Source organism: Rissa tridactyla, chromosome 1 (genome assembly GCF_028500815.1).
Source record: "Rissa tridactyla isolate bRisTri1 chromosome 1, bRisTri1.patW.cur.20221130, whole genome shotgun sequence".
Classification (NCBI taxonomy): domain Eukaryota; kingdom Metazoa; phylum Chordata; class Aves; order Charadriiformes; family Laridae; genus Rissa; species Rissa tridactyla.
In genome coordinates, this window is record NC_071466.1 from 133,757,322 (window position 1) to 133,781,141 (window position 23,820).

Sequence of the window (23,820 nt, forward strand, 5' to 3'; positions counted from 1 at the left end):
GGGAGACACCCAACCTCAGGCCTGAACCCTGTCAGAAAAGGAGGGGAGAAGCTTCACTTTCAAGAGAGGTAAACAGCACGGCAGACAACCCTGGAGCTGTGTAATAGCCCCTCCTTGTTTTCTAATGTCTGGCCCCTTAGGGATATCTCGCAGCATGAAGGACCATGTCACAAAGCCAACGGCTATGGGCCAAGGCCGTGTGGCTCACATGATTGAATGGCAAGGCTGGGGCAAAGCTAACAGCCAGCAGCAGCAGCACACGCATGAGACAGCACGCAAAGACGCTGATGCCTACTCAGACCTGAGTGATGGTGAAAAAGAAGCCCGGTTCCTTGCAGGTAGTGCTAACTTTTTGGCATGTGGATTGGATTGGTTGGGATGTCCCAGAGCAGAATTCCTGAGAGACCAAAGTGCAGGAACCTGAGTAACACACTCAGGGGAGCCTGTGGGTGGTTTAGATGGCAGAAGGAGATGAGAGACTATGGTTGGAGGATTGCCAATGGAATGCAAAATGGAGAGGGTGAGGGCCGACTGTGGGTGCTGGGTGTTGCTGAGATAGGACAAGAGTGGGACAGTGTGACCAAGAGATGGGGTTAAAGAGGGTGGTGAGAAGTGGAGACTTTCACACATCCGTGATTCCCCTCCCCGTCTCCTTTGGCACAGGAGTGATGGAGCAATTTGCTATTTCTGAGGCAACTCTCATGGCCTGGTCCTCCATGGATGGTGAGGATGTGAGTGTAAACTCAAATCAGGAGAACCCTGCAGGCAACTACTCTGAGAACTATCAGGAGCTAATGGAGAGTCAAGGTAAGTTGCAGTGCCTCTTTCTGATCTCGAAACACCTCTTTCCTGGTCTTGTTGTCATGTTGCTCTCTTTCCCTCTACCCTGTTTCATTCTGTAGCCTCAATTTTTTGGATTGGGATCTGGCAGAGGCACCACCTCTTTGCGAAGCTGTCCAAGGAATCTAATCTTAACAGGGAGGCTTCAAAGCCCAGTTCCATTGCTGTTTTTGGGCACAAGTGGGGAAAGCTACCAGCTCTTGCAGTCAGTTGTGGGTATAATCAAGTTCATCTACCCACTGCCTAGAATTACCTTTTCTCTCCACCTTCTGAAGGACTTATCTACCCTGTACAGTACAGTGCCATGCACAGGCAACCAAGCTATCTGTCTGAACGAGCCAGCTTGGCCGAGAGAGAGTGTCTAACTGTGTGTTGTTTCCCTCCTTTACTTGCAGAGCATATGGCCCAGACGCAGTATGACAGCTGGCCTCATTCCTACGTCTCGCAGGGCATGTATTGCTTAGGTTCATCCGATGCCTGGGAGACCAGTGACCAGTCCCTCATCGCTTCCCCAGCAACTGGCTCCTACTTAGGCCAGAATTTTGATGAGTCCCAGACAAACCTTCAGGAAAGCATTTTGATTCAGAGCAGCCTTCTCCAGCAGCAACAGCTGCAGCAACAGCGGCAGGAGCAGAACTTCATCCAGAGCACGGGGCTGGTCCACGTGTGGCCCCTGCAGACTGCTCAGGGTGGGGGTGGGGCTGAATCCAGCACATACATGGAGGACCACATTGAGGATGAAGGGAACCCACGGCTGGAGAAGGCTCCTCTCCTAAACAAGAAGCCCTCTCCAGAGGAGGATGATGCAGTGTGCCGGGACCTGGAATCACTGTCTCCTCGAGAGGAGATGGAACATGCTGCACTGAGCCGCAAAGTCTCAGATGTCACCTCCTCTGGGGTGCAGTCCTTTGATGAGGAAGAGGGAGAAACAAACAACTGATGCTTTCTGTGAAGTTCTCATCACTGCTGAACAAAAAGAGGGGCGGCAAGGAATGAAATGACAGGGATTCTTCTCTCCAGCTCCCCATACTTCTGAGCAGACACACCTTCCATTCCTGACATTTAATTATTTTTTTAAACAAGAGGAAAATCTCAAAGTGATTGACACATGAAGACCTCTTCTTCCCCTCCACCATGGACACGTATTTTTGATTTTCATTGCTCTGGGCAACACATGTGAGGTGCTTGGAGAGATCTGGATTGGTAAATCGTTTCTAAATCTTTTTAAAACAAAGTCTTGGCTGTGGATTCAAACTCTTCTGGTACAGGGGATATGGCTGATGAGACAGGCTTGGTATAGAGAGCGGCTATGTGGCTAGAATCCATCTTGGCAGAATGGATGTTGCTCTGTGGACATGGTCCCCTTTGATAGAATATATGAATATAAACTGGGTTAAAATGAAGATATGGCTTTACAAATATAGATTGCACTAGTATTGTGAGTGTGGCTGGTACAGAGGATAAGGCTATATTGAATACAGACTGTACTGGGTTGAAAGATTCGCTGTGTAACCAGATCCTCGATAGCACCTTGATATGCAATTGCAGGCTCGATGGCTACAAACTGCGCTCCGTAGGCACGAGCAGTGCTGCAGTACAGATGGTGTGGCTCTGTGGGCATGGCTCTGCTGCAGCAAGGAAGAAGGGATGCAGATCTAACCCTGCTCTCAGATATTCATGCTTTGGGCTCTTTCTAATCTTTCATGTATTTGTTTCTCTCTTTGACGTTTCTACCTTCCCAGGAGCTGGCAAGAGTGGTGTGTCCTTTTGGCATTGGGCACTGGATGCCAGTGGAAAGGACATTTTCAGCTACGGAGATAGTCATAAAAAGCTGGCTCTTGCAGGGGGCTCGAGAACATGTCCATCTTGGTGCTGCTGCTGTATCCTTCTGTCTTTTCCCTTGCCAGCAGTATGGGGAGACCCAGAGAGTAGGCAGCTGATCCAGGAACAGTGGGTACAGCTATGGGATCACAGATACCCAGTTTACATTGGAGTTTTCAGTTTTTGGTTTTTTTAACCTTTTTATATTGCTGGGTAAGTGTTCCTAACAAAGCAGTTAACAGTGGGAAAGGCCTGTACTCCAGTCATCACTTAACTGCACCTTTCCCGTTTCTGCCACTCCTTCTGTGGTGCCAAATGTAGCTGGAGGAAAAGGGGTGAGAGGAAGTTTTCTCCTCCTATTTATTTCTTCTTCCTGCCTATATTTTCTTCTTTTGTTTTCCTACCCCCAAGCAATGTAAATAATGCTCAGTACTTGGTCTGTTGGTTTTTCCCTGACATCTCTTTGTTAGGAGTGGTGAAAGCTTATTTCACGAGTTTTCCCTATTTGTACGGGTTCTATATTTTTTTGTTAAAAAAATATGGTTCATTGACTAGGGGGAATTTGGTCTCTTGCAATTCCTCGCCATGTTTCTACAGGCCTCCTTTTTGTGGGGGGGAGGGTGCTGAAAGGAAATTGAACAAACTGTCTCCTTTCAAGCTCTCACCAGAAAACAAACAGGGGCAAAAGCAAAAGAAAAAATCACACAAGGCTGTAGATTTTGCTGGAGGACTGAACAGAACCAGCAGAGATTATCCCAGTGCTGAGTTTTAATTGCAATACCTCTTGCAAGGAAGCATCAGCGAAGCATGGGTTTAGGTCAGATGTGGGCTAGATCTGATGAGCTAGAGAAAGGAATTTGCCTGGACGCTGCCATACTGTCCCGGGGCGACTCTTTCTCACTTACTCTGACTCATATCTACTCTGTTTAATTGGTGACAGGTTTGTCTCTTCTTTGCCTCCTCTTCAATCTTGGTGTATTTTTTGGATGACAGGAGAGTGATACGCGCTCCTTTCCTGATTCAGGTTTGGTCCCAGCGTATTTGCAGGGAAGAATGCCTGAGGAGAATAAAATATGACGGAAGTAATATCATCGAGTGTCAGAGTTCAGTCAGCTCCTGGCAAGCAAAGCAGAGGATGTCCAGGAATTACGGAAAGTACGAATGGGACTCTCAGGTAGAACTTTACCCCACTCAGCTTTCTCCCACTTAACACAGGCAGCTGCATGAAGAGGGTCTCCTCTGTGAATGCCCAAGTCTTTCCAGCCAAGTCCACTTCAAGCGGATCTGTCTTCCCTCTCCATTGCACCTCTAAAGGAAAGACCGTTGGGATATTTAAATAAGACTGGTGATTTAGTGTAGGCAGGAGATAAAAGTTTTTGTGACCACCTTTTTTTACCCATTTGCTTGGGCTTGCTTACATCTCTCTAAGGAGGTAGCTCTTCTCCTGAATGATGACCTTTCAATATCTCTTTAAAAATGTTTACACATTCAGATACTAACCTCCCCTGGGCAGGAAGGCCAGTGCCAGCTCATTGTCCTGAGCTGGTTTGGGTCTAGCCATGGAGCAGGACCTAGGAAATCACACTAACCAGAACAGGGAGACAGGGCAAGTGCCAAGAGCACCTCAGCAGATGACAAATGAGTAAGAGTTAACCTTTTCTTATTTCTGTTTTTAAAAAGCCTTCAGGGAAACAAAAATGGTCAGGTGTGTTCCTTTATGGGAGAAGATTTTGTTGGCTTGTTGCTTTTTTCTCCAAACCATTTTGTTCCCATGTGCCTCTCCAGGACCAATCTGGATGTTTACGGTAACTTTCAGAGTAGCTTCTAATGATCCCTCTGTGTTGTTTACAGGATTGGGACAAGTGGGTCAACTTGTCCAGGGCTTCTTTTTCTTTTACTGTGGACATGTGGTATGTTTACTAAGATGTCTGATAGATGTCTAGAAGATGTACATTATCTCCATGCAAGGCAGTGACGGGGAATTATCTACATGGGAAAAAGTGTGAAAAAAATGGACCTTATAGAAAATTCTATGGAGTTCAATAGGAAGAGAAAACCTATCATGTGTAGAGTTTTCTAAACTCTGTGGAATGGGATAGAGAATTATACCCTGCTGTATAATTCCATAGCCTGATCTCTAGAAAGCTGTAGATAGACTCTCATTCTCTGTGAATTCAGACTGGTTTGAACACTGCTCTCTATAAAAACACTTTCAAGCTTACTAAATTCTATAAATTTTTTTTATAAAGGTCTTGACTTTCTGTGAATAATAAAATTTCAGCCTTTTTCTGAAAACAAAAAAAAAAAAAAGAAAAGAAAAAAAAGAAAAAGACTATTTTCCATTATCTCTCCCCAGTCCAAAAGAGAAATGTATCTACGTTTGCCAGGAGCTTGACTGGAGAGAGCAGGTCTGCCCATCCAGACGTGCTACCTGAGTGAGCGCCTTGAGCTGAACTGGAAAGGCAGTTTGAGTCTCTTTGAAAATGGAAAATGGTTTGTATAACCCGGCCTTTCCTTATGTAACAGGCCTGCTGCTTCTGTGTATCCAACATAAGAGAGAGGGACCTGGGACCTACTGTACATTTCCCAGAAAAGCCGTTATTATATAGCTACACCTATTCAAACATATGGAAGGCACAGGTGCTCTGTGAGCAAAATTTGGCCTGCAGTTCCTTTGTCCTGGTGAGGAGGGATGAGTTGGAGAGAGTCCAGCCAAATCCGCAGAGCCCAAATTGAATTTGCGAAGCTGAAAATAAGAAGGAAAGGTAAGCTCAGTATCCCTGATCTACAGTTACTAAGAAACTGAGCCCTGCTGTTCATTTACACAAAGCCTTTGTAAAGCAGAGCTGCACTACATAAAAATTTTGGATTTTCTTGAAGCAGCGGAGGTAGAAGATTCCCATCTTCCCTCAAGCCTTTGTTTTCACCAGGAATTTGTTGAAATTGTGCTGAACACGAAGGAGGGCTTAAACTAATTAAATCTAAGGAAAAAAGATCTCTGATTCCACTGCAGGAAAATTCTCTCTTGTTCTTTTTCCCATGATTGCTCGTATCTGATCAGTTCCACTATTTCATAAGTTTTTCTTTTATATAAACGTTAAGCTTTCTTTACATGCTTTGTGAGTTCTCTTCAACTCCATTAGCTCAGGCTCTGGGATGGAGAAGTCAATCTGCTTCTTTCACTTTCTGTGTGTCTAACTCATCTTCTTCTTCTTCTGGGAAGCTGCTGACAAGTCACCCACTTGCTTTTCCCCCTTTAAAAACCTTAACACCGCTTTTCATGATAGGAACAGAGAATACCGGGGAACAGCGTTTAACTGTACCTCTAAGCTGATCAGACGGTGAGCTGCTGCGAAGGAGGCAGCCCTCTGCCCTGACTGCGCTCACCTCCCGCAATCCTTGTGCAGATGCTGATGCACAGCTGGCCCCACAGCAAGCCAGCGCACTTTTACCCTGCTATAAAAGTGAAGAGGGAAGAGCTGTGAGCAGAGGGAGAGAGAGCACTAGTCTCTGCAGCTGGCCTTTATTATCAGGTTAGGGAAACTGGGAGAGTACCCTCATCTTCATGATGAGTCTAAGCTGCTAATAGGAGCTGTCATGCCTCCTCCCTTGCATCACCACCAGCTATATACTTCTACTGCCCAAGAAGCACAGTGCTAACGCTCATTTGGCTGCTCAGGAACTGGCCCCATGGAAAACTAGCCCAGTCCCCTACCAAAATAAAGGGGTTCAGGATCAGCTCTTTGTATTGTTTCACTTGGTGAGGCAGGCGTCACTGAGGGCTGGTGAAACGTGGAGATGGTCATGTTAAAGAATATTTCTTCGGTTGCAGATGCGACTTAAATTGGCTTAAGTTGGTTGTGAAATATCTGTCTGAGGAGAATAAATCCAGCTGGGGTACTAGGGAGGACATATTCCCCGCTTCCTTCCCTAGTGTTTTCCTTAGAAATTCTAGTATGCTCTTATCTGATTTGGTCTTTGTTGTTATTTGATGCCCTGTGATTTCCCTCACTATTCCCTTCCCTTCCACAGGCTCCTTTGAGCTAAACCCTTGCAATCCTGCAGGAGGAGACAAGTAATTTGATATACTCATGGAATTAATAAAATTAACATGCACAAATCTCGTTTGCACTCAGTGATTACACTCCATGGCAGCTAAAGATACTTATAAGTCTTCTCCTGTAATTGCAAGAGGCAGAACCTTGTTCAGGAGAGAGGCACAGCTGTTGGAGGTGAGGTTTATCCCTATCTTTAAGCCAGTTCCAGTCTAGTGCGAGATACAGGGTGGCACTTCACACCTGGACAGAGCCTGTGCATGATGTACTGTGTGCAGCAACGACTAAAATATATTAGTTGTAGGTCCAGAGAAGAGAACAGGAGAGAAGGAAGCAGTTCTCTTCATTTGACAGAGGTGTGGGGGTGAGGCAAGGTAGTGTGCAACAGTACAGGTGGAGGACACCTATGTGTGTTCTGTGCAATGGCAAGGAGAACTCTAGCCAGAGAGGGAAAGACACTGAGAGAAAGGCTTGGGAAAAAGATCCAGAAAAGCTTCATGTCTTACGTTTACACAACACTGGTAGGAAGCCTCACAGCAGACTCCAACAGAATGGGCTCAGGTATAGGATTGCTACGCAAGCTGTAGCTCCAGGACTGGTGCAGCTTATAGTACTCCTTAGTCCAAGCCGCACTTCTTTCTGTAAGACAGTGATAGGAAAGAGACCTTTCTGAATTTGGGCACCTGCTGGCTTCTTATTCATCGTCTTCAAAAAACGGTTCACAATATGCTTAATTCTTCAGGGGAATCACATAAGAAATACACCAAATAAGAACTTAGTCATTGTCCAGATGAAGTTATTGTGAGTTCTGTTCTCATCGGAAACCCAAAATATCTAAATTTAGCTCAGTTTGCCCTAACTGTTAACTGTTGTATTGGTAATTGCCTAAAAGAAGAAAAAAACTAAAATAAGCCCACCTCTAAATGTTGTAGAGAGCAGAGCAACGTTGACATAGTCTAAGCTCTTCCTTCTAATTTCTCCCAGATGGAAATTCCCACGTTCCTTGTTCAGACAACTCTAAACAAGCAAGAATTTCCCTTAAACTAACTGTTTGACTGTTTTTCCAAAAGAAAAAGGAAAAGAAAGGAAAGAAAAAAAATAAATCAATTCCAATACAGAGATTATCAGCAGTTGATAATCTAGAAAAATATAAATAAGTAACAGTTTCATCTTTGATTCTCCTCCCCTGTAGCAATCTGACAGGGAAACATTTCTATGCCATGGCTCAGGGAAAGGAAAAATAAACAGGGAAAATGTGAGTAAAGCAGTGCCTATTAGAACTACATGTATGTGTAGGACAGCCTACAGTCATTAAAGCACAGTCTCAAATATGAATGCAAGCTGTAAAGTCAACGTCAGGTGCCTCTTTTGTATCATAGGCTTTTCCCAGGATAAGTAGTAGTGAACCAGCACAGGAGCAGGAAAGAACAGCTGGGCATCTGTGCCAGACCAATGTCTCTCTCTGTCTCGGAAAGTGTCATGGAGCCTGGGCGAAAGTGTTGGGGACACTGTCCTCTTTCAGCAGCACAGCCAGCTTCATGTATTGACTGGGGTAGGAATGAAGCCAAATGGTTATTATGTTAGCAAATGGACGTGGAAGACCTATGCTTAGAATATTAGGGTTTATTCACATCCTTGCACTGACATCTTTCCCCAGCATAGGCAGAACAAAGTGTTATCTTTTCCTTGGAAATCAAAAGAAGCTCTATGATTGGCAGTGTTGTTCTGCACAAAAGAAAATATATATATATGTGATATATTTTTCCAGTGCAGATACACGTTGTTGGAAGAGGAAAAATTTAGTCAGGCTGCGACTCTGTGAGAAAGAGGATCTTTTTTCTAAAATTGTAAAAACTTGTTCAAGAGTGTTGTCACTGCAGATATCATAGAATCGTTTGGGTTGGAAGCGACCTTAATGATTATCTAGTTGCAACCCCCCTGCCGTGGGCAGGACTTATAACTGCGGTCTTCTAGGAAGAGAGAGGTTACAGTGTTCTGTGGAAAGAATGCTACTCTCATCTTTCCCATCTCCTTTGTCTGGGGACATTTTAAATGCCCTCTGAAACCTAGTCTTGTTTTTGCTTTCCCATAAGGCATCAAATGTTCGTGCTAGCAAGACAAAAACATCTAAAAAGGCTTTTCTCCATTATGGAGACAAGATCGTGCACCGAGATTTACTTCTAATAAGATAAAGGCATCTAGTCCAGATTCACTGGCCTTCTGGATTCATTTTCATTGGGCACGGAAATCCAGTCAAGAGTTGGAGGTCAAAAGGTTAAGAACCCTCTTCCAGAGCTCTGCCAAGTTCCCATGAGGCAAGTACAGGTGGACTTCCCTTCTTTTCAGATACTGCATGTGTGAGCAATGCAGCAAGCCAAAAGCTCTTTTGCAGGTATATATTCTTGTTTGGCTTCAATTTTCCTTCTCCAATTTGTGGATGTTGTGCATGATTGGAGGTCTCTGGGAATCTCTACCGTATAAAATTGGGACTTAAAAGTAATGTTACGGGGAAGGGGATTTCTCTTGTTTGAGCTCTTTTCAGATATGGGAGGGTACAGACTGATGGTTTGGGAGGGACAAGGGTGGTGGATGGGAATCTCAAGGGTGGCATGCAGAATGATTCCTGAAGCATGTTTAAAAGTAACTAAAGGCTTGGGTCTTCAAATGTTGTATTCTCAGTATCTGAAACGGCTTTAGCGTAAGCGTATGGGACAATGGAGTTTGCCATGAAGCAATTTTAAAGAGCTTCCCCCAAGCCTGTACACATTTTCTGAAGGGGGGAGGCTGCATGGTGATAATGTGTATTCTTTCAAGCTAGTGTTTACAGAGGTGCATTGATGTTTGGGGGGAAAGTACTGAATGGAAGTAAAACAAAAAGGGAAAGGGACCCACTAGTGAAAGCTTTCATCCTTACCTTGTCCCACACTAGCCCTTAATAACTAAAATGAGTCTGATTTGCCTTTGGTCTTCCAGCTCCAAAACATGTTTGCCTGAAAATTTTTTGTTGGATATACTTCGCATGTTTTGATAATGTGACTTATGAGATAACACTTCTACGAAGATATATATAAATACATACATGTACAACCACATACATACATGTACACACACTACATATAGACTTAGGAAACTATATGGCACTATACACCTCCATGCCTGTATGTGGCAGCAACCACAGTAAAGGAGGGGAGGTAGCTCAAAATAGCATGTACAGTCCTTTATGGAGTTGTTATTAAACAGAATGTGGTCTTGCCGTCCTGGCTGGTGGAAGTGTTTTATTTCTGTGGGACTGGTTCCAGGGGAGTTGCGTCTGAGGAAGGAGGATCCTAGGCAAAGGGGTGGGTCTCAATGAGGTAGTCTGATGGAGGATGTTAAAAAGGATCCACGGTGGTTTGGAGAAGCATCCCAGAGTAGGAAACATATGATACGCTATTTCTCATTAAGGAGATAAGAACATCACATGTTTGACTGTACAGGGCTAAAATCTCATGAGTGCCCGTGGCTACCATGAGAATTTTAAGTTCTAGCCATAAAAGGTACCCATTTCCTTGTGAAGGTACTTGCACTTTTCCACTGGTTCTTACAGGAGCTCAGCAGTGTCACTTGCCCTGCTTAGGGCATAGTATATTGTCAGTCAGGGTTATTTAGCTGATCTTGAGTTTACCTGCCTTTGCTACTGAATAGATTCCCACCCACTCCTTGGTATATATGTCTGCATAATTGTCCTCATATAATTAATTGCCGCTTACATAAGACACACATACTTAACTCCTTTAGGGGTTTTTTTTGCTTTTATTTTTTTCATTTTTTTTCCTTTGTCAGTTCTGTATGCCCCCTTGTACTTGCTTCTGGGTTTTGTTTCTGTTTTTTTTTTTTTTCAAGTGGCCTCTAAATTGTCACTATTTTGTTTTGAAATGTAGTGTGTCAAATGAAATCAGTTATTCCACATATGTATAAGACCTGAGTCCCTGGGAAAATAACGTTACTCTAGGCCTGGCAGTTGTACCTCTGCCTAGGAAAAATGTCTTCTTTTTAGTAGTTTCACATTATATTACAAACTCGGTGTCCAGCTGCTGAGTGCTTCACCTAACAGAACTCTTTTACCATCGTACTAGTCTAGATTTATCCCTCAGTTAAGTACCTCTCCTCTGGATTTAGCTGCTTAGCCCCAAGGTGAACCTCATTCCGTGGTATCTGCCTCAGTCTCTGACCTCCACTTTCTGCTTATTTCTCTGTTTAGACTAGATGGCACATCTACCATATGTTTCTCTCATGTTACTGTCTTACAAGCTCTCTTCTGTTACTTCCAAGTCATTAATGAAAACAATAAATAAAAAGGGTATAAGACCATTCTTGCTGCACACCTGACTGGCTCTGCACTTTGCCAGCTGCAAGGGTATTTTCTATACAGTCCCTCAGACATTTCGTATCTTCTGTGCCAGAGAAACTGCAATTTTGATTTAAGTGTAAGATTCTGTGCCATATTTGGTCATAATCCAACCATCTCACAGCTACCATTTCTTTTCACAGCCCATTTGCTTAAGTGCACTGTAGAAGTTTGGGGAGGTGGGGAGAAGCAGATTAATTTTTTTTTGGCAAATGTATTCCTCATAAACCTTCCATTACTGTCTTTTGCGCTTGTTTCTGTGTGGGAAAAATGAAAAGCTTCTAACTTGAGTTTGTGTGACTTTAATTCTGACCACATCTTAGTAGGTCTTGTATTTTTACCTTCTCTTCTTCGAAGTAGCTATTCAGTACATAGTCAGATATCAGCAGCTTTCAGATTGTTGTTCATATAAAGCAGACGATTCACATTTTCATTTCCCTACATTCTATTTCCTTTATAAATTTTCTCCTGGACTTTTCCTCAACATACTTTGTCTTCTATGTCAGGTGCAGTCCTTCAGGTTGGCTAGATACATTTCTGTAACTGGTTTTACTACGGAGCACAAGATGTTTGCACATCCCAGCGCGTGAAAACTGCTGGGATGTGAGCAAATGCTCATTTGAAAGGCCAGGGCTTGAACTAGTAATAGCTTTGGCTGAGACCGGCTTCACTGGGTAGCACAATGACCCCAGCAGCGCCCACCGTAGTGTCGTTAGTACTGTGAGGCTGCATCAGCACTTACTGCCTTCCAGCAAGCTGAGGGGAGGGGGAGATGTGGCTCAAAGCACAGGCAACCCGGTTGTGGAGCCATCTACTATTGCACGCCCGTGTTTTGAAAAACGTGATGTGTGTGAGTATACGTGCACGGGGTTGTCTGTCCAGTAATGGGGTGGGGGGGGGGGCGGGAGGGGGCAGACAATGAGAGCCTGCGGTTGATGGTCAGGACCAGTTTAAGCTTGCCTCCCACAAATAAAGACTTAAAATTTTTGCATCACATGGCTGAAGATAAAACACGCTTTTCTCCGTTTGAGAATACTAATGCTCAGGCATGGCTTTTGTGTGGAAATATTAATTATTGGTCTCCAGTGTTGATTAAATTGTTATGAGAGCTGTGCCCAGATCCTTGCTTATGTGGCCGTGAACAACTTAGTTCTTGCTGTGACAGTATTTTTAATAGTGTGTTTTTAATTATACCCTTCCTGGGGTTGGACTTATTTGGCAAAGAGGGATCTTTACTTGCTCAGCTGGTTATTGCCCTGTCTTGTCCTCTTTGGCCACAAAACACACACTTCTATGCAGTGTTTGCATAACTGGGGAGAGGGGGGGAGTTACTTTTTTGAACTCTTGAACTCCTACGTCTGTCTCTCTCCCTCTATTTCTGCTTGTACTACCTGGTTTTGTCCATAGGGTTAGCAAACTAGAATTTCTTTTAGACTGAAATAATTTGCCAACCGGAAAAAGTTACATTGTTCAGGCAGATTTTTCTCATTGTCCGGTAGTCCATCTCCACGTGTTTTCTCCTTCATCCGTGTCATGACCAAGTCTCGTAGCCTTGTCATAACTACCCAAAGCCCTATCTGTTGTCTTGTCAACCTTACGTTTTCCTTATTTTGTTAATTCTTTATACTGATAGATCTAAAAACAAGACTTCTGCTTTCACATTTAAATGCCATGTAAAAGGAAAAGCTCAACCTTTTGCTAAAGTGTAATAGATAACTTGTTGCCTTCATTTACTGAATATCAGTAAACTGGCAATTAGTTGAGATTGAGACTCAAGGTCAAAGGATTTTTTTTAGGGTTGTTTGTGGTGGTAGTGGTGGTATTTTCCCCAGATTTTCTGCTCTGATGGAGGTTTTTCACTACCGTGTTCTTCTCAGACTGTTGGGTACCAAATGAAGTTCAGCAGGCTCTTGGAGTTGAAAATGCCAAACAAGATCAGTTCTATTTTAGCGCTTTGAGAGGTAGTGGCAAGCTTGGTGTAACATGAATCTCTGCCCAAAACAATGTTTCGAAGCAACTGCGCATGCTATTTAGGAGAAAAGCAAGCTTCTTGTTTTTCAAGCCTTGTGCTTGGGTTTCTGGGGGCAGATCTGAGATTTGACTTTCTAGCTGAATGGGAAGGCCTCAGTGCCGATACAAATTCCAAGAATATTTTAGGTTGGGGAAAAAATTATTTTTGTGTGTAGGTAGCCAAATCTGTGCTGCTTGGATAGGATGAGAGATGCAAGTTTTAGAGTGACAGATTAGTGTGACTTTGTTTGCCGGACAAAGGTTTCAAGTTTAAACTTTGAGGGGACGTACTGGGATTGCCTGAGAGGGTTCAAGCTTAGAGTTCCCTTGACAAAGGTTCAATGTCAGTTTACCGCACATTTGACACCTATTAAAGTACTTGGCATCAGCTCAGTGAAGATTTTATTGGTAAAGTGGAAGTGGAAATGTCTTCAGCCATCACAAACCATCTTTGCAGTATGTTTTTATGTCCCCTCCTGGCTCCCTGTATACACTCATGGATGCATACTTTTTCCCAGGTGAGGTAACGTTGCAGATGAATGCCGCTTCTGCTCAAAGGGTGGGGGTGTACCTGGAATGGGTCTTGAGTAAGGCCTCCAAAGAGCAGCAGTAACACCCACCTTTTGGCATCCCCACAGGGAGCAGCCCAGCTCCTCATGGTAACTCTGGGACAGCTAAAGGCCATAGGAATGGAGAGATACGTGTGTGTGCATGTGTAGGCACACGTGTGCGTGCTTCTGTACTCTCAGGTGACAAACCTTAAGAAACTTTCCAGGTTAGCTTGGGTCTTACTCTGAGCTCCCCAAGCCTCTCCACGTGCATCATTTTTGTTCCAGTTTCCTCTCCCCCAGCTCACAATCTGTCTGTCATGACTCACACGCTCTCTGGCTTTGATTTAGACTCCATCTGCTTTCTCAGCCAGTCAGATCCCAGTTCTTCTGTAACACACTGTAGGAGAAGTGTGGGACTGGAGCAGAACATGTATCTAGATTCAGGAGAGAGGAGGGGGAGGTGTACTGATCCCAGCCTCAAAGTTTCTCCTTGTCTCATCTGTCTCAGTGCAAGCGTTTGGCTAAGCTGCGAAACGTAATTTGTACTTGCTAGTGATAAGGCTGGAGCTGGCTTGGAGAAACTTGTCCTTCCTGAGGGCGTGTGGACCCTCAGAGCATATTTGGTCTCAGAATGCTGCTACTCACTGCACATTTATGGGTTTTTAGAAGGAATGTCCTTTCTCCTCTGCTTATTTAAAGGACTATCACAGTTCCCTGAGGAAAAATAGCAGCTGTTCTGCCTCTTCTCTGCAGGCAGGGGAAGGCGATGCAAAGGTAGCAGGGAGGCTGCGTGCTAATGCCTGGCAGCCAGAAATGTGCCACAACCCTCTGGTGGAGGCAAGCAGCTGGTGTGCACAAAAAACTTGCCCTCAGATCACCACTGTCTTCTCACGGGGACTTGGAGGACTGAAGATCATTTAGACAGGGAAAGGCTGTCCCCAGTTAGCTTATAGAGGGGGATCACATGTCAAAGATGATACAGAGATGGTGGGTTCTGAATTCCAGACAGCAAAAATAAATCTCTCCCTCTTCAAGAGACTAGCTGGGGAGATTTCCCTCTACTATAAGCTTATCACAGACTTTCCCACCCATGAGCATCATCAGAGAGAAACTGGTACAAGGTCAATCCTTGGAATTAAGGCCAGGAGGGAATTTTCCTAAGGAGGCTGGGTTAGAGGTAATGATATTTTTTACTTGCTCCTGAGGCAGCATGTGAAAACCCACCTGTTAAGGTGAAACTGGTCATTCAAAGTTAGATGATGCTTTACTAATATCAGGAAAGGGGATGTGTCCCAACATCTGGGAGAATACCCCTAAGAACATATTCTCAGAGCCTGGATTTCTTTTCTGTTGCTTGTAAGTGGAAACACATCAAACAGGCTGCTTGGGACTGCATCTAGGTGCCATGACACACCAAAATATGATAGAAGGAGATATAGAATGTTAGAGGAAAGCTGCAAAATACACAGAATTTGATTTTGCCTGTTTACTGAGAAAACCTCACAAGGACAGTGAGTTAAACAAAGCAGCATCTTATCTTTGGATGCTAAGGTTTTGCATGCATGACACGAACTGACAAGACATCTTTTTGCAAGATACAGATCAAGATCTGCTCCAGATTTAGAACTGGAATAGAGAGGGATACTGCAGACAAGGGTTGAGGTCTCTGCTGTTAGTCATAACTGAGACAAGCTGGCAAAATAGAGAGCTGGAATTCTCAGATCTGAGGTATGCAGAAATATGTGGAAAGTAGGCAGGGTAGAATTACCAGGAAGGAGAGCAGGAGTTTTCGGAGAGAAACCTGTTTTCAAAGTGTAGAAAACGTGGCTTCTCTCTGCTGTATTTCTTGGCAGCCTGCTAACACTCTATATTTTTTTTTGAGTTCATATATTTTAAGACTATAACTGTAAAAATTGTGAACAGTGATTCAGAGAGACAAATGCAGGTATTTGAAATATAGGTGCATACATGCTGTTTTACTCCTCTTCCTCCGACACTGAGGATGCCCCTAATTAGGATTTTCCCATTCTTTTTTAAAAATTCCAGACATGATGGGAAAACACAGAGGCTTTCCTCCCTTCCAGTGCTTTTCTTAGAGCCCTGGCTGGATTTGAGACATAAAACATAGACCAAATATTTTCATCCCATCTGTTTTCAGGGCATGGCTCGGCTGAAGGACAGAGGAGAAGCTCCTCACTGCGCCCCCATCCAGGAAGATCCCAGAGTAAAAATTGAGAAAGAGGAAAAACGATCTACATGGGAATGTTTTTTGGGGGGGGGATGCAGGATAAGAGCTAGTGAAAAGAAACTGCAGCAACACGGACATGATTGCAGTCAGAAGCAGCAATATGCTTCTAGGCTGGAGGTCTGGCTGTGTTTACACTGGTGCATGCAGGCCAGGTGTGTCTGGAAGGATTTACACCAATGGAGAACGAGAAGAGCTGCTCCTCCTCCACTTTCCACATGGCAGATTGACCCAGAGCATCCTGACTGTGTCCAGCAGTATTCATGTCCTGCTACAATCCCTTCTGCCATGCTATGTAGATTTGGCAGAAGCCTAAGCATTACGAGCCTGCCCTTAGCCACCTCGCAGTCCACGTCTGACTCCTGCAGGCACCCGTACAGTCCAACAGCCGAACAGTCTTTGCACAGAAAGAAAGCAGCAGAAGAAAGGGTCGGTCCGATACCCCTTCTCCCAGCTGAATCAGTCCTCTTGTGGGGATTGCAAAGAACATCCAAAAGCTTCTCTTTGAGGAGCCAGCACAAGAAGACTGGTTCAACTCCCAGCTGGACTACTCCCCTCACACCAGCTATAAGGGGACATCCTCGTCCTCATCTTCATCCTCATACAGGTCAGTGGAGCGTAGGCTTATGTCCTTGAGGATGTCTGAGATGTTTTCAGCAGCTGGCCCGGCCAGCTCCATCTCTTCCAACTCAGTATCAGTGCCGTCAGCGGAGCACAGGACTTCCCCCTCCTCCTGCAAGTGTGAGGGCTGGGGGAAATGTGAGGTGGGAGGCAATGGGCTCTCTGTGCCCAAGTCCGCTGCTTGCTGTGCTGCCACCATTGAGTTGTCCTGCTGGCTCCACACCTGAGTGGTCTGTCTGACCTTCTCACTGCTGATGGAAGTCCGGTTGGTATCGCGGAAACTGGCAAGGGGTGGGCGGAGGCGAACCCCGGAGCGTGTGGAGCCCTCTATTGCCTTCTGGAGCTATGGGAAGAGAAAAGGTTCAGAAAAAATGGGTGAAAGGGAGGCTGACCCAGCCCTACCCAGCAGAAGTTCGTCTACTCTCCAGGGTAAAGGGAGCACAAATAGAGTCACGGCTCTACTTCTGGGGCCTGTGGAGATCATCTTTTGCACTGGTGGTGTAATTTTTCATTCCATGGTAAATAACAATTTCCACACCACTTTCAGAGACAGTTAAGAGCCCTATGTTCATGAAAAGGATGAAGCGTGTAACATCCCTGTAAACAACATCTGCTGCCTCCTCTGAAATACAGTCATCCATTCCTCTACATGGTTTCCAAAGGGTTGACTCAGAATTCAACACTGGGTTGAAAATGTAGCAATCACAGTTATATATATTCCAGCTGGATCTTCCAGCACCTGTAAGTTATTGCAGTGGTCCACGGGACATTTGCAGTTGATTAGGAAGAGATGAAAGGATCTGTACTTACCTCTTCCAAGGCCAACACTCCCCTCAGCTTCCCCCCACTGGTTATATAGGCATGGCTGAGGCCCAGTAATGAGAACAACGTATGCGTCTATGAGCAAAAACACAAAAGACCATTTCAGGGACTTTGGAAACTGGTAACATGATACTTGGTGCTAGAGCTGGAACTTGGGATTTAGAAATGGGAATCACAAAAGCGCACAATTCTGTAGCTATCCCAGTGAGAAACTACCTCTTCCCTTCCCCTTTTGCAGCTAGCAAATGCTACCCTTTGGTAGTACAGCCATAGTTGGTAGTGTGTTGATGGTGGAGAGCACATTCTCAAGGACGCTCTCACCCTGCATCTGGCAAACAGAGATTCATGTGCAGCCTCCTGTGTATTTGGGGACTTATGCAGATCCTATTTCATTTTGGTGCTGGAAATTAAACTACCATATAGTAATATGCAACGTCAGAACCTGCTTAGGTTATTTATTCCAATGCTTTTCTTAACACCAGAAGATTTCTTTTTTCCTGTTCCAGAATATTTCCTGTCCAAACTTAAGCTTGTTGCTGCTTATCCAGTGCAGTATGAACTCTGAGAACAAGTTATTCCCTTTCTCTTACAAAGCCTTCTTAAAAGGACAGGTATCACACTGCTATCAGTCTTCTTTTCTTCAGCCTAAATATACCCCATTATTTTACTGTTCTCCAGGCTTTCTAAAACTTTCAGCATTCTAAGTGCTCATCTGTGGTGTATTTCCAAACTCCACGTTCTTTAAGCTGAGGTCTAGCTGGGCTTTACATGTGGCCTTACACAAAGTCATTCTTTCGCAGGTGGTGTTTGCCTTTTTTTTTAACATCACATAAGCTTTTGAATGCCATGTTCAAGTGTAAACTAGGGAAAATCTAATTTCTCAGGAACAAGACATTTTACCCTAATGTAAAGAAAATCAAATGGGTTATATACAATTTGATCATCATAAGCTGTGATCTTCTTGCCGTTGTCAGTAGTCTCACATTTAGCTCTAACTATGCATACCTCAGATAGTTTGATTTTTTATTCCTGCATTTTTTGTGCATCCAAGTTAAGTTGACTCATCTGTTATTTCAGAGCTTCTCATTTGCACTTTTTTACAAGACATATGAAACTTTCCCCGTTTGCAGTCTTCAGGTATAACATCTTGTAACCTCTATATTCTCAAAGACAAAGGCTAGTGGTTTTCAGATTACTTCAGTCAGCCCTTTAGAAAACACCAAACATCTTATGCTAACATGTTCTTATTTTGCTCAAGGCTGAGATCTTACCGCTTTGATAACAGTAATTAATTTTGTGCAAGACATATGCTGACTGTTCATGTTAAATGAATATTGATAAACACATGCACTGTGCACTTCAGCTTCAGTAGACTGCTTTCTCTTTCCATTGTGTGGAAGCCAACTCCACTCTCACTCCTGATACGCAGTGATTGCTTTTATCCCCAATCATCCTGTGCTCACTCTAGAAGTCGTATGATCCAGCTTCCTTGTTCCTTGTGCTTCAGTTCAATGAAGAGCCTATGATATAGGGTGGTTCCAAGGAACTCTTCTCATGCACTGAGGCAGTCTCTACACCCTGACGGAAACATCCTGACAAATCCAGGGTACTCATTCCAGTGCTGCACACTGACAAAATAGCATGTAAACCTCAGTGTAATGCCCCCAGCAGCAAGGCATACAGTGCTTCTGTTCATGCAGTGGCTGGAAAATCCTACGTGGTGTCCAAAAGCTATTTCAATAAATGCAGTCATACTTCTTATCATGTAGCCTTTCTTTTTGCGTGTGATTGAAGGTACACGCAGAAGGTCATAGGAATAAGCTGACTTCTGTAGCTGATATTGAAGTAGCTGGTGATAGTAGTTGTAGGTGAGGACAAGGTGAAGAAATAAGTCATAGACTAGACTTGCAATGACAGATAGGGTGGAGAAAACCAGTGTATGCCTCAGAGAGACATCTGCACCCACCTTGTGCAGGGAAGTTCTCTCCACCAGTTGGAAAGGGGAAGGGTCTATGCGGCAGCTGTCAAAGCACACATTCTTGTTCAGCTCCTCCTGTTCCCAAGCATCTATCTGACACAAGAAAGAAGAGGAATCACTCTTACAATAATCAGCAGTGTTGCCGTCTTGTGTACCCAAACTAGTCCCATTCTCCTGTTAATGCTTCTTCCTTCCTAGTAGATCGTTCATCTTGCCCATTACATCACAGCCCTCAGGTCTGCCAGCCCTTCCTTGCCAAATGTCAAGTCCCTGTGGAAACAGAGCAATTCTAGTACGTCAGAGGTTTCCTGAGAAGGTGAGGTTTTGCTCCTTCCCGCTTAAAGAGGGAGTAAACACCTTAGCTTTCCTTTCTGAGCACATCTTCACCTTGTCGTTGCAAGATGACGGTTCCTTTGTGTAAAAAATGAAGGAACATCATAGACACACAGAAAGATTTAGGTGAGAGGGAACCTGTGAGAGATCTTTAGTCCAAAGCCCTGCTCACAGCAGGGCTGACTTCAAAGCTAGATCAGATTAGTCAGAGCCTTACTCAGCATATCTAACAGAACAATCTCTTATTGGGTGAGACTTGCCTCTGTGCAACGCTAAGAAGGAAATGGCTTTAGCTATAGCTTTATGTGGCAATCACTGAGGCTGTCGGAGTTCAGGAAGTATTGCAAGTGATAGGAAATGGGCAAAAGAAGCACTCAATTAACGTCACTCCCTTTCTGCACCCAGTCTTACCTCTTCTGGACTCATTGTGTCAACAACTTCATCTGGCTCCTGTAGGAGAAAACACTGTTCAGGACAGACAGAGAACCCACAGTTTCACAGAGTACAGAAAGGAAAAATTTGCACAGCCTCGTCACCCAATGTGGTCCCCTTTTTGTTCCAAATAGTATATTACTGAATGTTTAGATTTTCTTTATACTCATACGTTATGAGGTGTACTCTGTACTTGTTGTGCTTCCCTTGACAATGAAGATTGACTATGGAATGTTGGTAAAGCAATTCAGGTGCCTAAACACGGTCATCTAGTACTGCTTTAGATGCTATCAGATGTCCCACAGGGGGTCCGACCACTGCCCTAGAGTGGGTGGTGTCCCATAGGCTCTGTATGATATCCACAAAATCTGTGCAGATATGTCAGATACCCAAGGGCATCTAACATGGCACAAGGCAAAAGCATTTTTTCATTTTTATCTATCTGGCCAAAACTGTTTGCCAAATAGAAGAGAAGTGCACTTTATTCCAGGTTAACCAAAATAGATTAAGTTATTCACTGAGAAAATGATGCCCACACTCAGTCATGATGGTAGCCTTGACACCTGAGCACAAATGGCTCTTTAGGAAGATGCACACTCCTTTACAGTAATCACACCCTTTCTCCTTGTAGAGAGTTCCCCACTGATGCTGTCAGAGTTCAGAACCATAAGGATGTCCACACTTTGGCCAAATGCTGAATGGCTCTGAGTCTATTCCCATTGCATTCCCTTCCCTCTTCAGGGTACTGCTAGGCTCTCTGTGTCCCTAACCTGGACAGCACTCTCTGCTTCAAGCGGACGGTTGTAGTGGCACAAGAGCTGCTGGATCAGTTGCCTCAAACTCCTGAAATTGCCTGAAGGATGAAAACAAACACATGGATAAGAGAGAAGAACAAGTGAGAGACAAACATGCAAAGCCCCATGCCCATCTCCTTGCCCCAGGCAGGCTGGGAAATATTATGAGGGACATCGTAGATGGTATATGACAGGGCTGAGCCAGTCACAATCTAGCATTCAATTTGTAAAGTGGTGTCTGGGACATGCCAGAATAAATATTCCCATGCAATATCTTTTCCTCAAGGAGAGGAAACAAATGACTACAAAGTAGCCCTTGTGGATAATATTAATGGATCAGTGTCCCTGAAGAAAAAAAACCAAAACCCAGAAGCAAGACTACTAACATAACAAACAATCTGGTACAAGGGATAAACTGCTGTGACGAGAGGTTTCTGCAGTCCACAAAGAGAATGGGGTTTGGAGAATGAGTATGGAAAGGGGCGGTGAGAATACAGCAGCACTGTACCGCCCTGGAAGCATGAAGTGGACTTTCCTATGCCTTACAGGTTTAGTCAGACATGAGTGGTGTTATGGGACCAGAATGTGCTATGTTTGGTATTTTACACGCTAAATGTTGGGTGCCTAAAAGCATGAGCCGGAGCCCTGTCCTCTGTATTAATTCTCAAGACTGAGCTACACCTCTGTGCTTACTCACTCCCTGCATATTTCCAGGCACATAAAGGAAAAAAAAACAACCTAAAACAAAACCACCATCCTGCATCAAATATACATGACATGCAAATCAGAAATGAGCCAGGAGTACAGTCTTGAAAGCAAAGCTAATACAGGCTGGGGTGGCACACAAAGAACACAATACATCGGTATTTTTCCATGATATTAATGTGGCTGAATCAGAGAGATGCGTGTCCAAGGGAGGAGCAGTTCAGTTTTGGAGGTGGCTGAGCAACAGCCTAAGCTATTCAAAAAACAAGTACAGATGTTTAGCGCTCAGGCTGCTTTTCCCAGGGAAATTCATTCACGGGGTGAAGGAGACAAGAGACGGGACCCTTCCATGGAGACTCTCCAGAAAATGTCCAAGGAGATGTTATTGCAAAGGATGGTGTGGGGAGTACTGGCAGAGAGAGAGCAGTGGCCTGAGAGAGTCCACTTTAGCCATGCTCTTTGAGGGATCACAAACAGAAGATATTTCCAGGTAAGTTACGCTGATGTTGAGGTGCATTAACAAAATACCTTTAATAGGGGAACAGCAGAGAAAGCTCCTTCTCTCGGTCTCTGCGAAATCAGCGCCTCGCGCAGGCACGTACACACAGTTAGCATGAAAGCTTCCACAAGCTGGCTAGGATGCGACTGAAGCATGCCAGAAGTTACCATACCTGGGAGTTGGTGTGGCTCCAAATTTTCAGGTATTTGTTTAAGAGGACTTGTTGGGCCATTGGGCTCCTCTGGGTAACTGGGAGTGGGACTTGGGGGCCGAGGCAGCTGTTACAGAAAGGGGAGAAAACAAAGTCTACCCTGTGTCATTTCTTTCTCAGCCTCTCCACATGCCTTACTGCTTCTTAAGCAGTCTCTTGTGTTGTAGTCTCTCCACTTCTCTCCCTCACCTCTCCCTTCTCATCTGTATCCTCATCCTCATCAACATAAGCAAAAGATTCATGCTTCAGCTTTGGCAGGGTTGCCCACGGTCCCTTGCTGTGCCCATCGTAGGGTGCCTCAGACAGCTTCTGCTGCATTTCTCTGTTGAGGAACCGCCGCCGTTCCGCGCTTATATGTCTCTGGAGGAGAGCCTGCAGTTCAGATCGCTCTACAGACCCCAGAAGGATCATGGTCTCTGTGTAACAGAGCAGAGAATCCATTAAGGCACTTCGAGGTTTTGAAAGCCCCCTGCCACACACTGCCCCTTCCTCCCTCCAACCCCTTCGAAGTGCTGGGACTCGTACTATCTAGAGCTATACAGGAGCCACTGACCAGCCCTGCCAGGTACTGCTAATACACTGTGGTTCTGTGGGAAGCTCGCCACCCCTGAGCTGTGCCACTCCTCAGCAGCACATCAGAAGCAGGCTCTCATGCAAAATCCCTGCCTGTTGTCACAGTCCAGTCCGCAGAGTCCCACACGCCTCCCTTACCTCCCGTGTCTGCTTCTTGGCCCACACTCCAGCTCACCTGTCTGACCAGCTGAAACAGCCTTCTGTCCTATATCATCCATAGTGGGAGATTTTTAGGATGATTTTTTTTTTTATGTATTGGGTCGCACTGTCTCCTTCACAGCATGTAATTTGAAAGATAGTTTCTTTGGCTCTTTAAACTAAGACAGTCTTCAGGAAGGACCAGTTTCTCCGTGTTGCTTACCTGGTGAGTCCACCAAGGGCAAAGTCTTAACAGTGGTGCTTTGCAGTAGAGTTTGCAAGTCACGGTATGTACAGTTGGAGGAGACGAATTTCACATCTTGGACCATAATATCCTCAACAAAGATATTGTATTTGCTGTGAATTTATGGACAATAAGGGGAAGAGTTAACATATTAAAAACGTCTAGTAGATAAATTCCTTCAAATTGTTCTCAACACGGTTGCTAAATAATCTTCTGTGAGTAACCAAAGAGGACTTTCCAACAGGATCAACACAAGTTAATTGGATTTTTGTTACAGTTGTATTCCACTCCATTACCCCTCACCATAAAAATGCACACACGTATATACATATATGTATAGATGTTTTATATATATATAACTATGTATATTATATATACTAGAGAGAGGAAGACGTGTACGTGAATTTTGTTTAAAGCAAAATATCCAAATGAAATATTTCAAACATTTCCTGGAGAAAAAAAAAATCTAAACCCCACTGAATCCAGAAGAAAATGGAAATGAGACACTTAAATTTTAATTTTTTTAACTGAAGCAATTTGGCAATATTAATACAAATTCAG

General features: G+C 44.3%; 2 protein-coding genes across 6 annotated transcripts in view; one reads left to right on the plus strand and one right to left on the minus strand.

The window, feature by feature from the left end:
- FAM131B (family with sequence similarity 131 member B) overlaps positions 1 to 4,273 on the plus strand; it is a 31,673-nt gene extending 27,400 nt beyond the window's left edge. The window contains exons 5-7 of the mRNA XM_054215816.1: positions 141 to 338; positions 664 to 807; positions 1,236 to 4,273. Coding sequence (XP_054071791.1) covers positions 141 to 338; positions 664 to 807; positions 1,236 to 1,780 — 887 coding nt within the window. The 3' untranslated portion in view covers positions 1,781 to 4,273. The remainder of the gene's footprint in view (positions 1 to 140; positions 339 to 663; positions 808 to 1,235) is intronic.
- Positions 4,274 to 13,475: 9,202 nt separating this feature from the next.
- The window catches only part of CLCN1 (chloride voltage-gated channel 1), a 67,060-nt gene continuing 56,715 nt past the window's right edge, over positions 13,476 to 23,820 (minus strand). The window contains exons 15-22 of one of the 5 annotated variants that reach the window (XM_054187091.1): positions 23,239 to 23,372; positions 22,494 to 22,720; positions 22,266 to 22,371; positions 20,866 to 20,948; positions 20,075 to 20,113; positions 19,319 to 19,423; positions 17,341 to 17,427; positions 13,476 to 16,873 (exon numbers count right to left, since the gene is read on the minus strand). In XM_054187091.1, coding sequence (XP_054043066.1) covers positions 16,475 to 16,873; positions 17,341 to 17,427; positions 19,319 to 19,423; positions 20,075 to 20,113; positions 20,866 to 20,948; positions 22,266 to 22,371; positions 22,494 to 22,720; positions 23,239 to 23,372 — 1,180 coding nt within the window. In that variant the 3' untranslated portion in view covers positions 13,476 to 16,474. Of the gene's footprint in view, positions 16,874 to 17,340; positions 17,428 to 19,318; positions 19,424 to 20,074; positions 20,114 to 20,865; positions 20,949 to 22,265; positions 22,372 to 22,493; positions 22,721 to 23,238; positions 23,373 to 23,820 lie in introns of those variants that run through there. The other 4 variants (XM_054187097.1, XM_054187104.1, XM_054187092.1 and 1 more) reach the window with 4 other exon arrangements.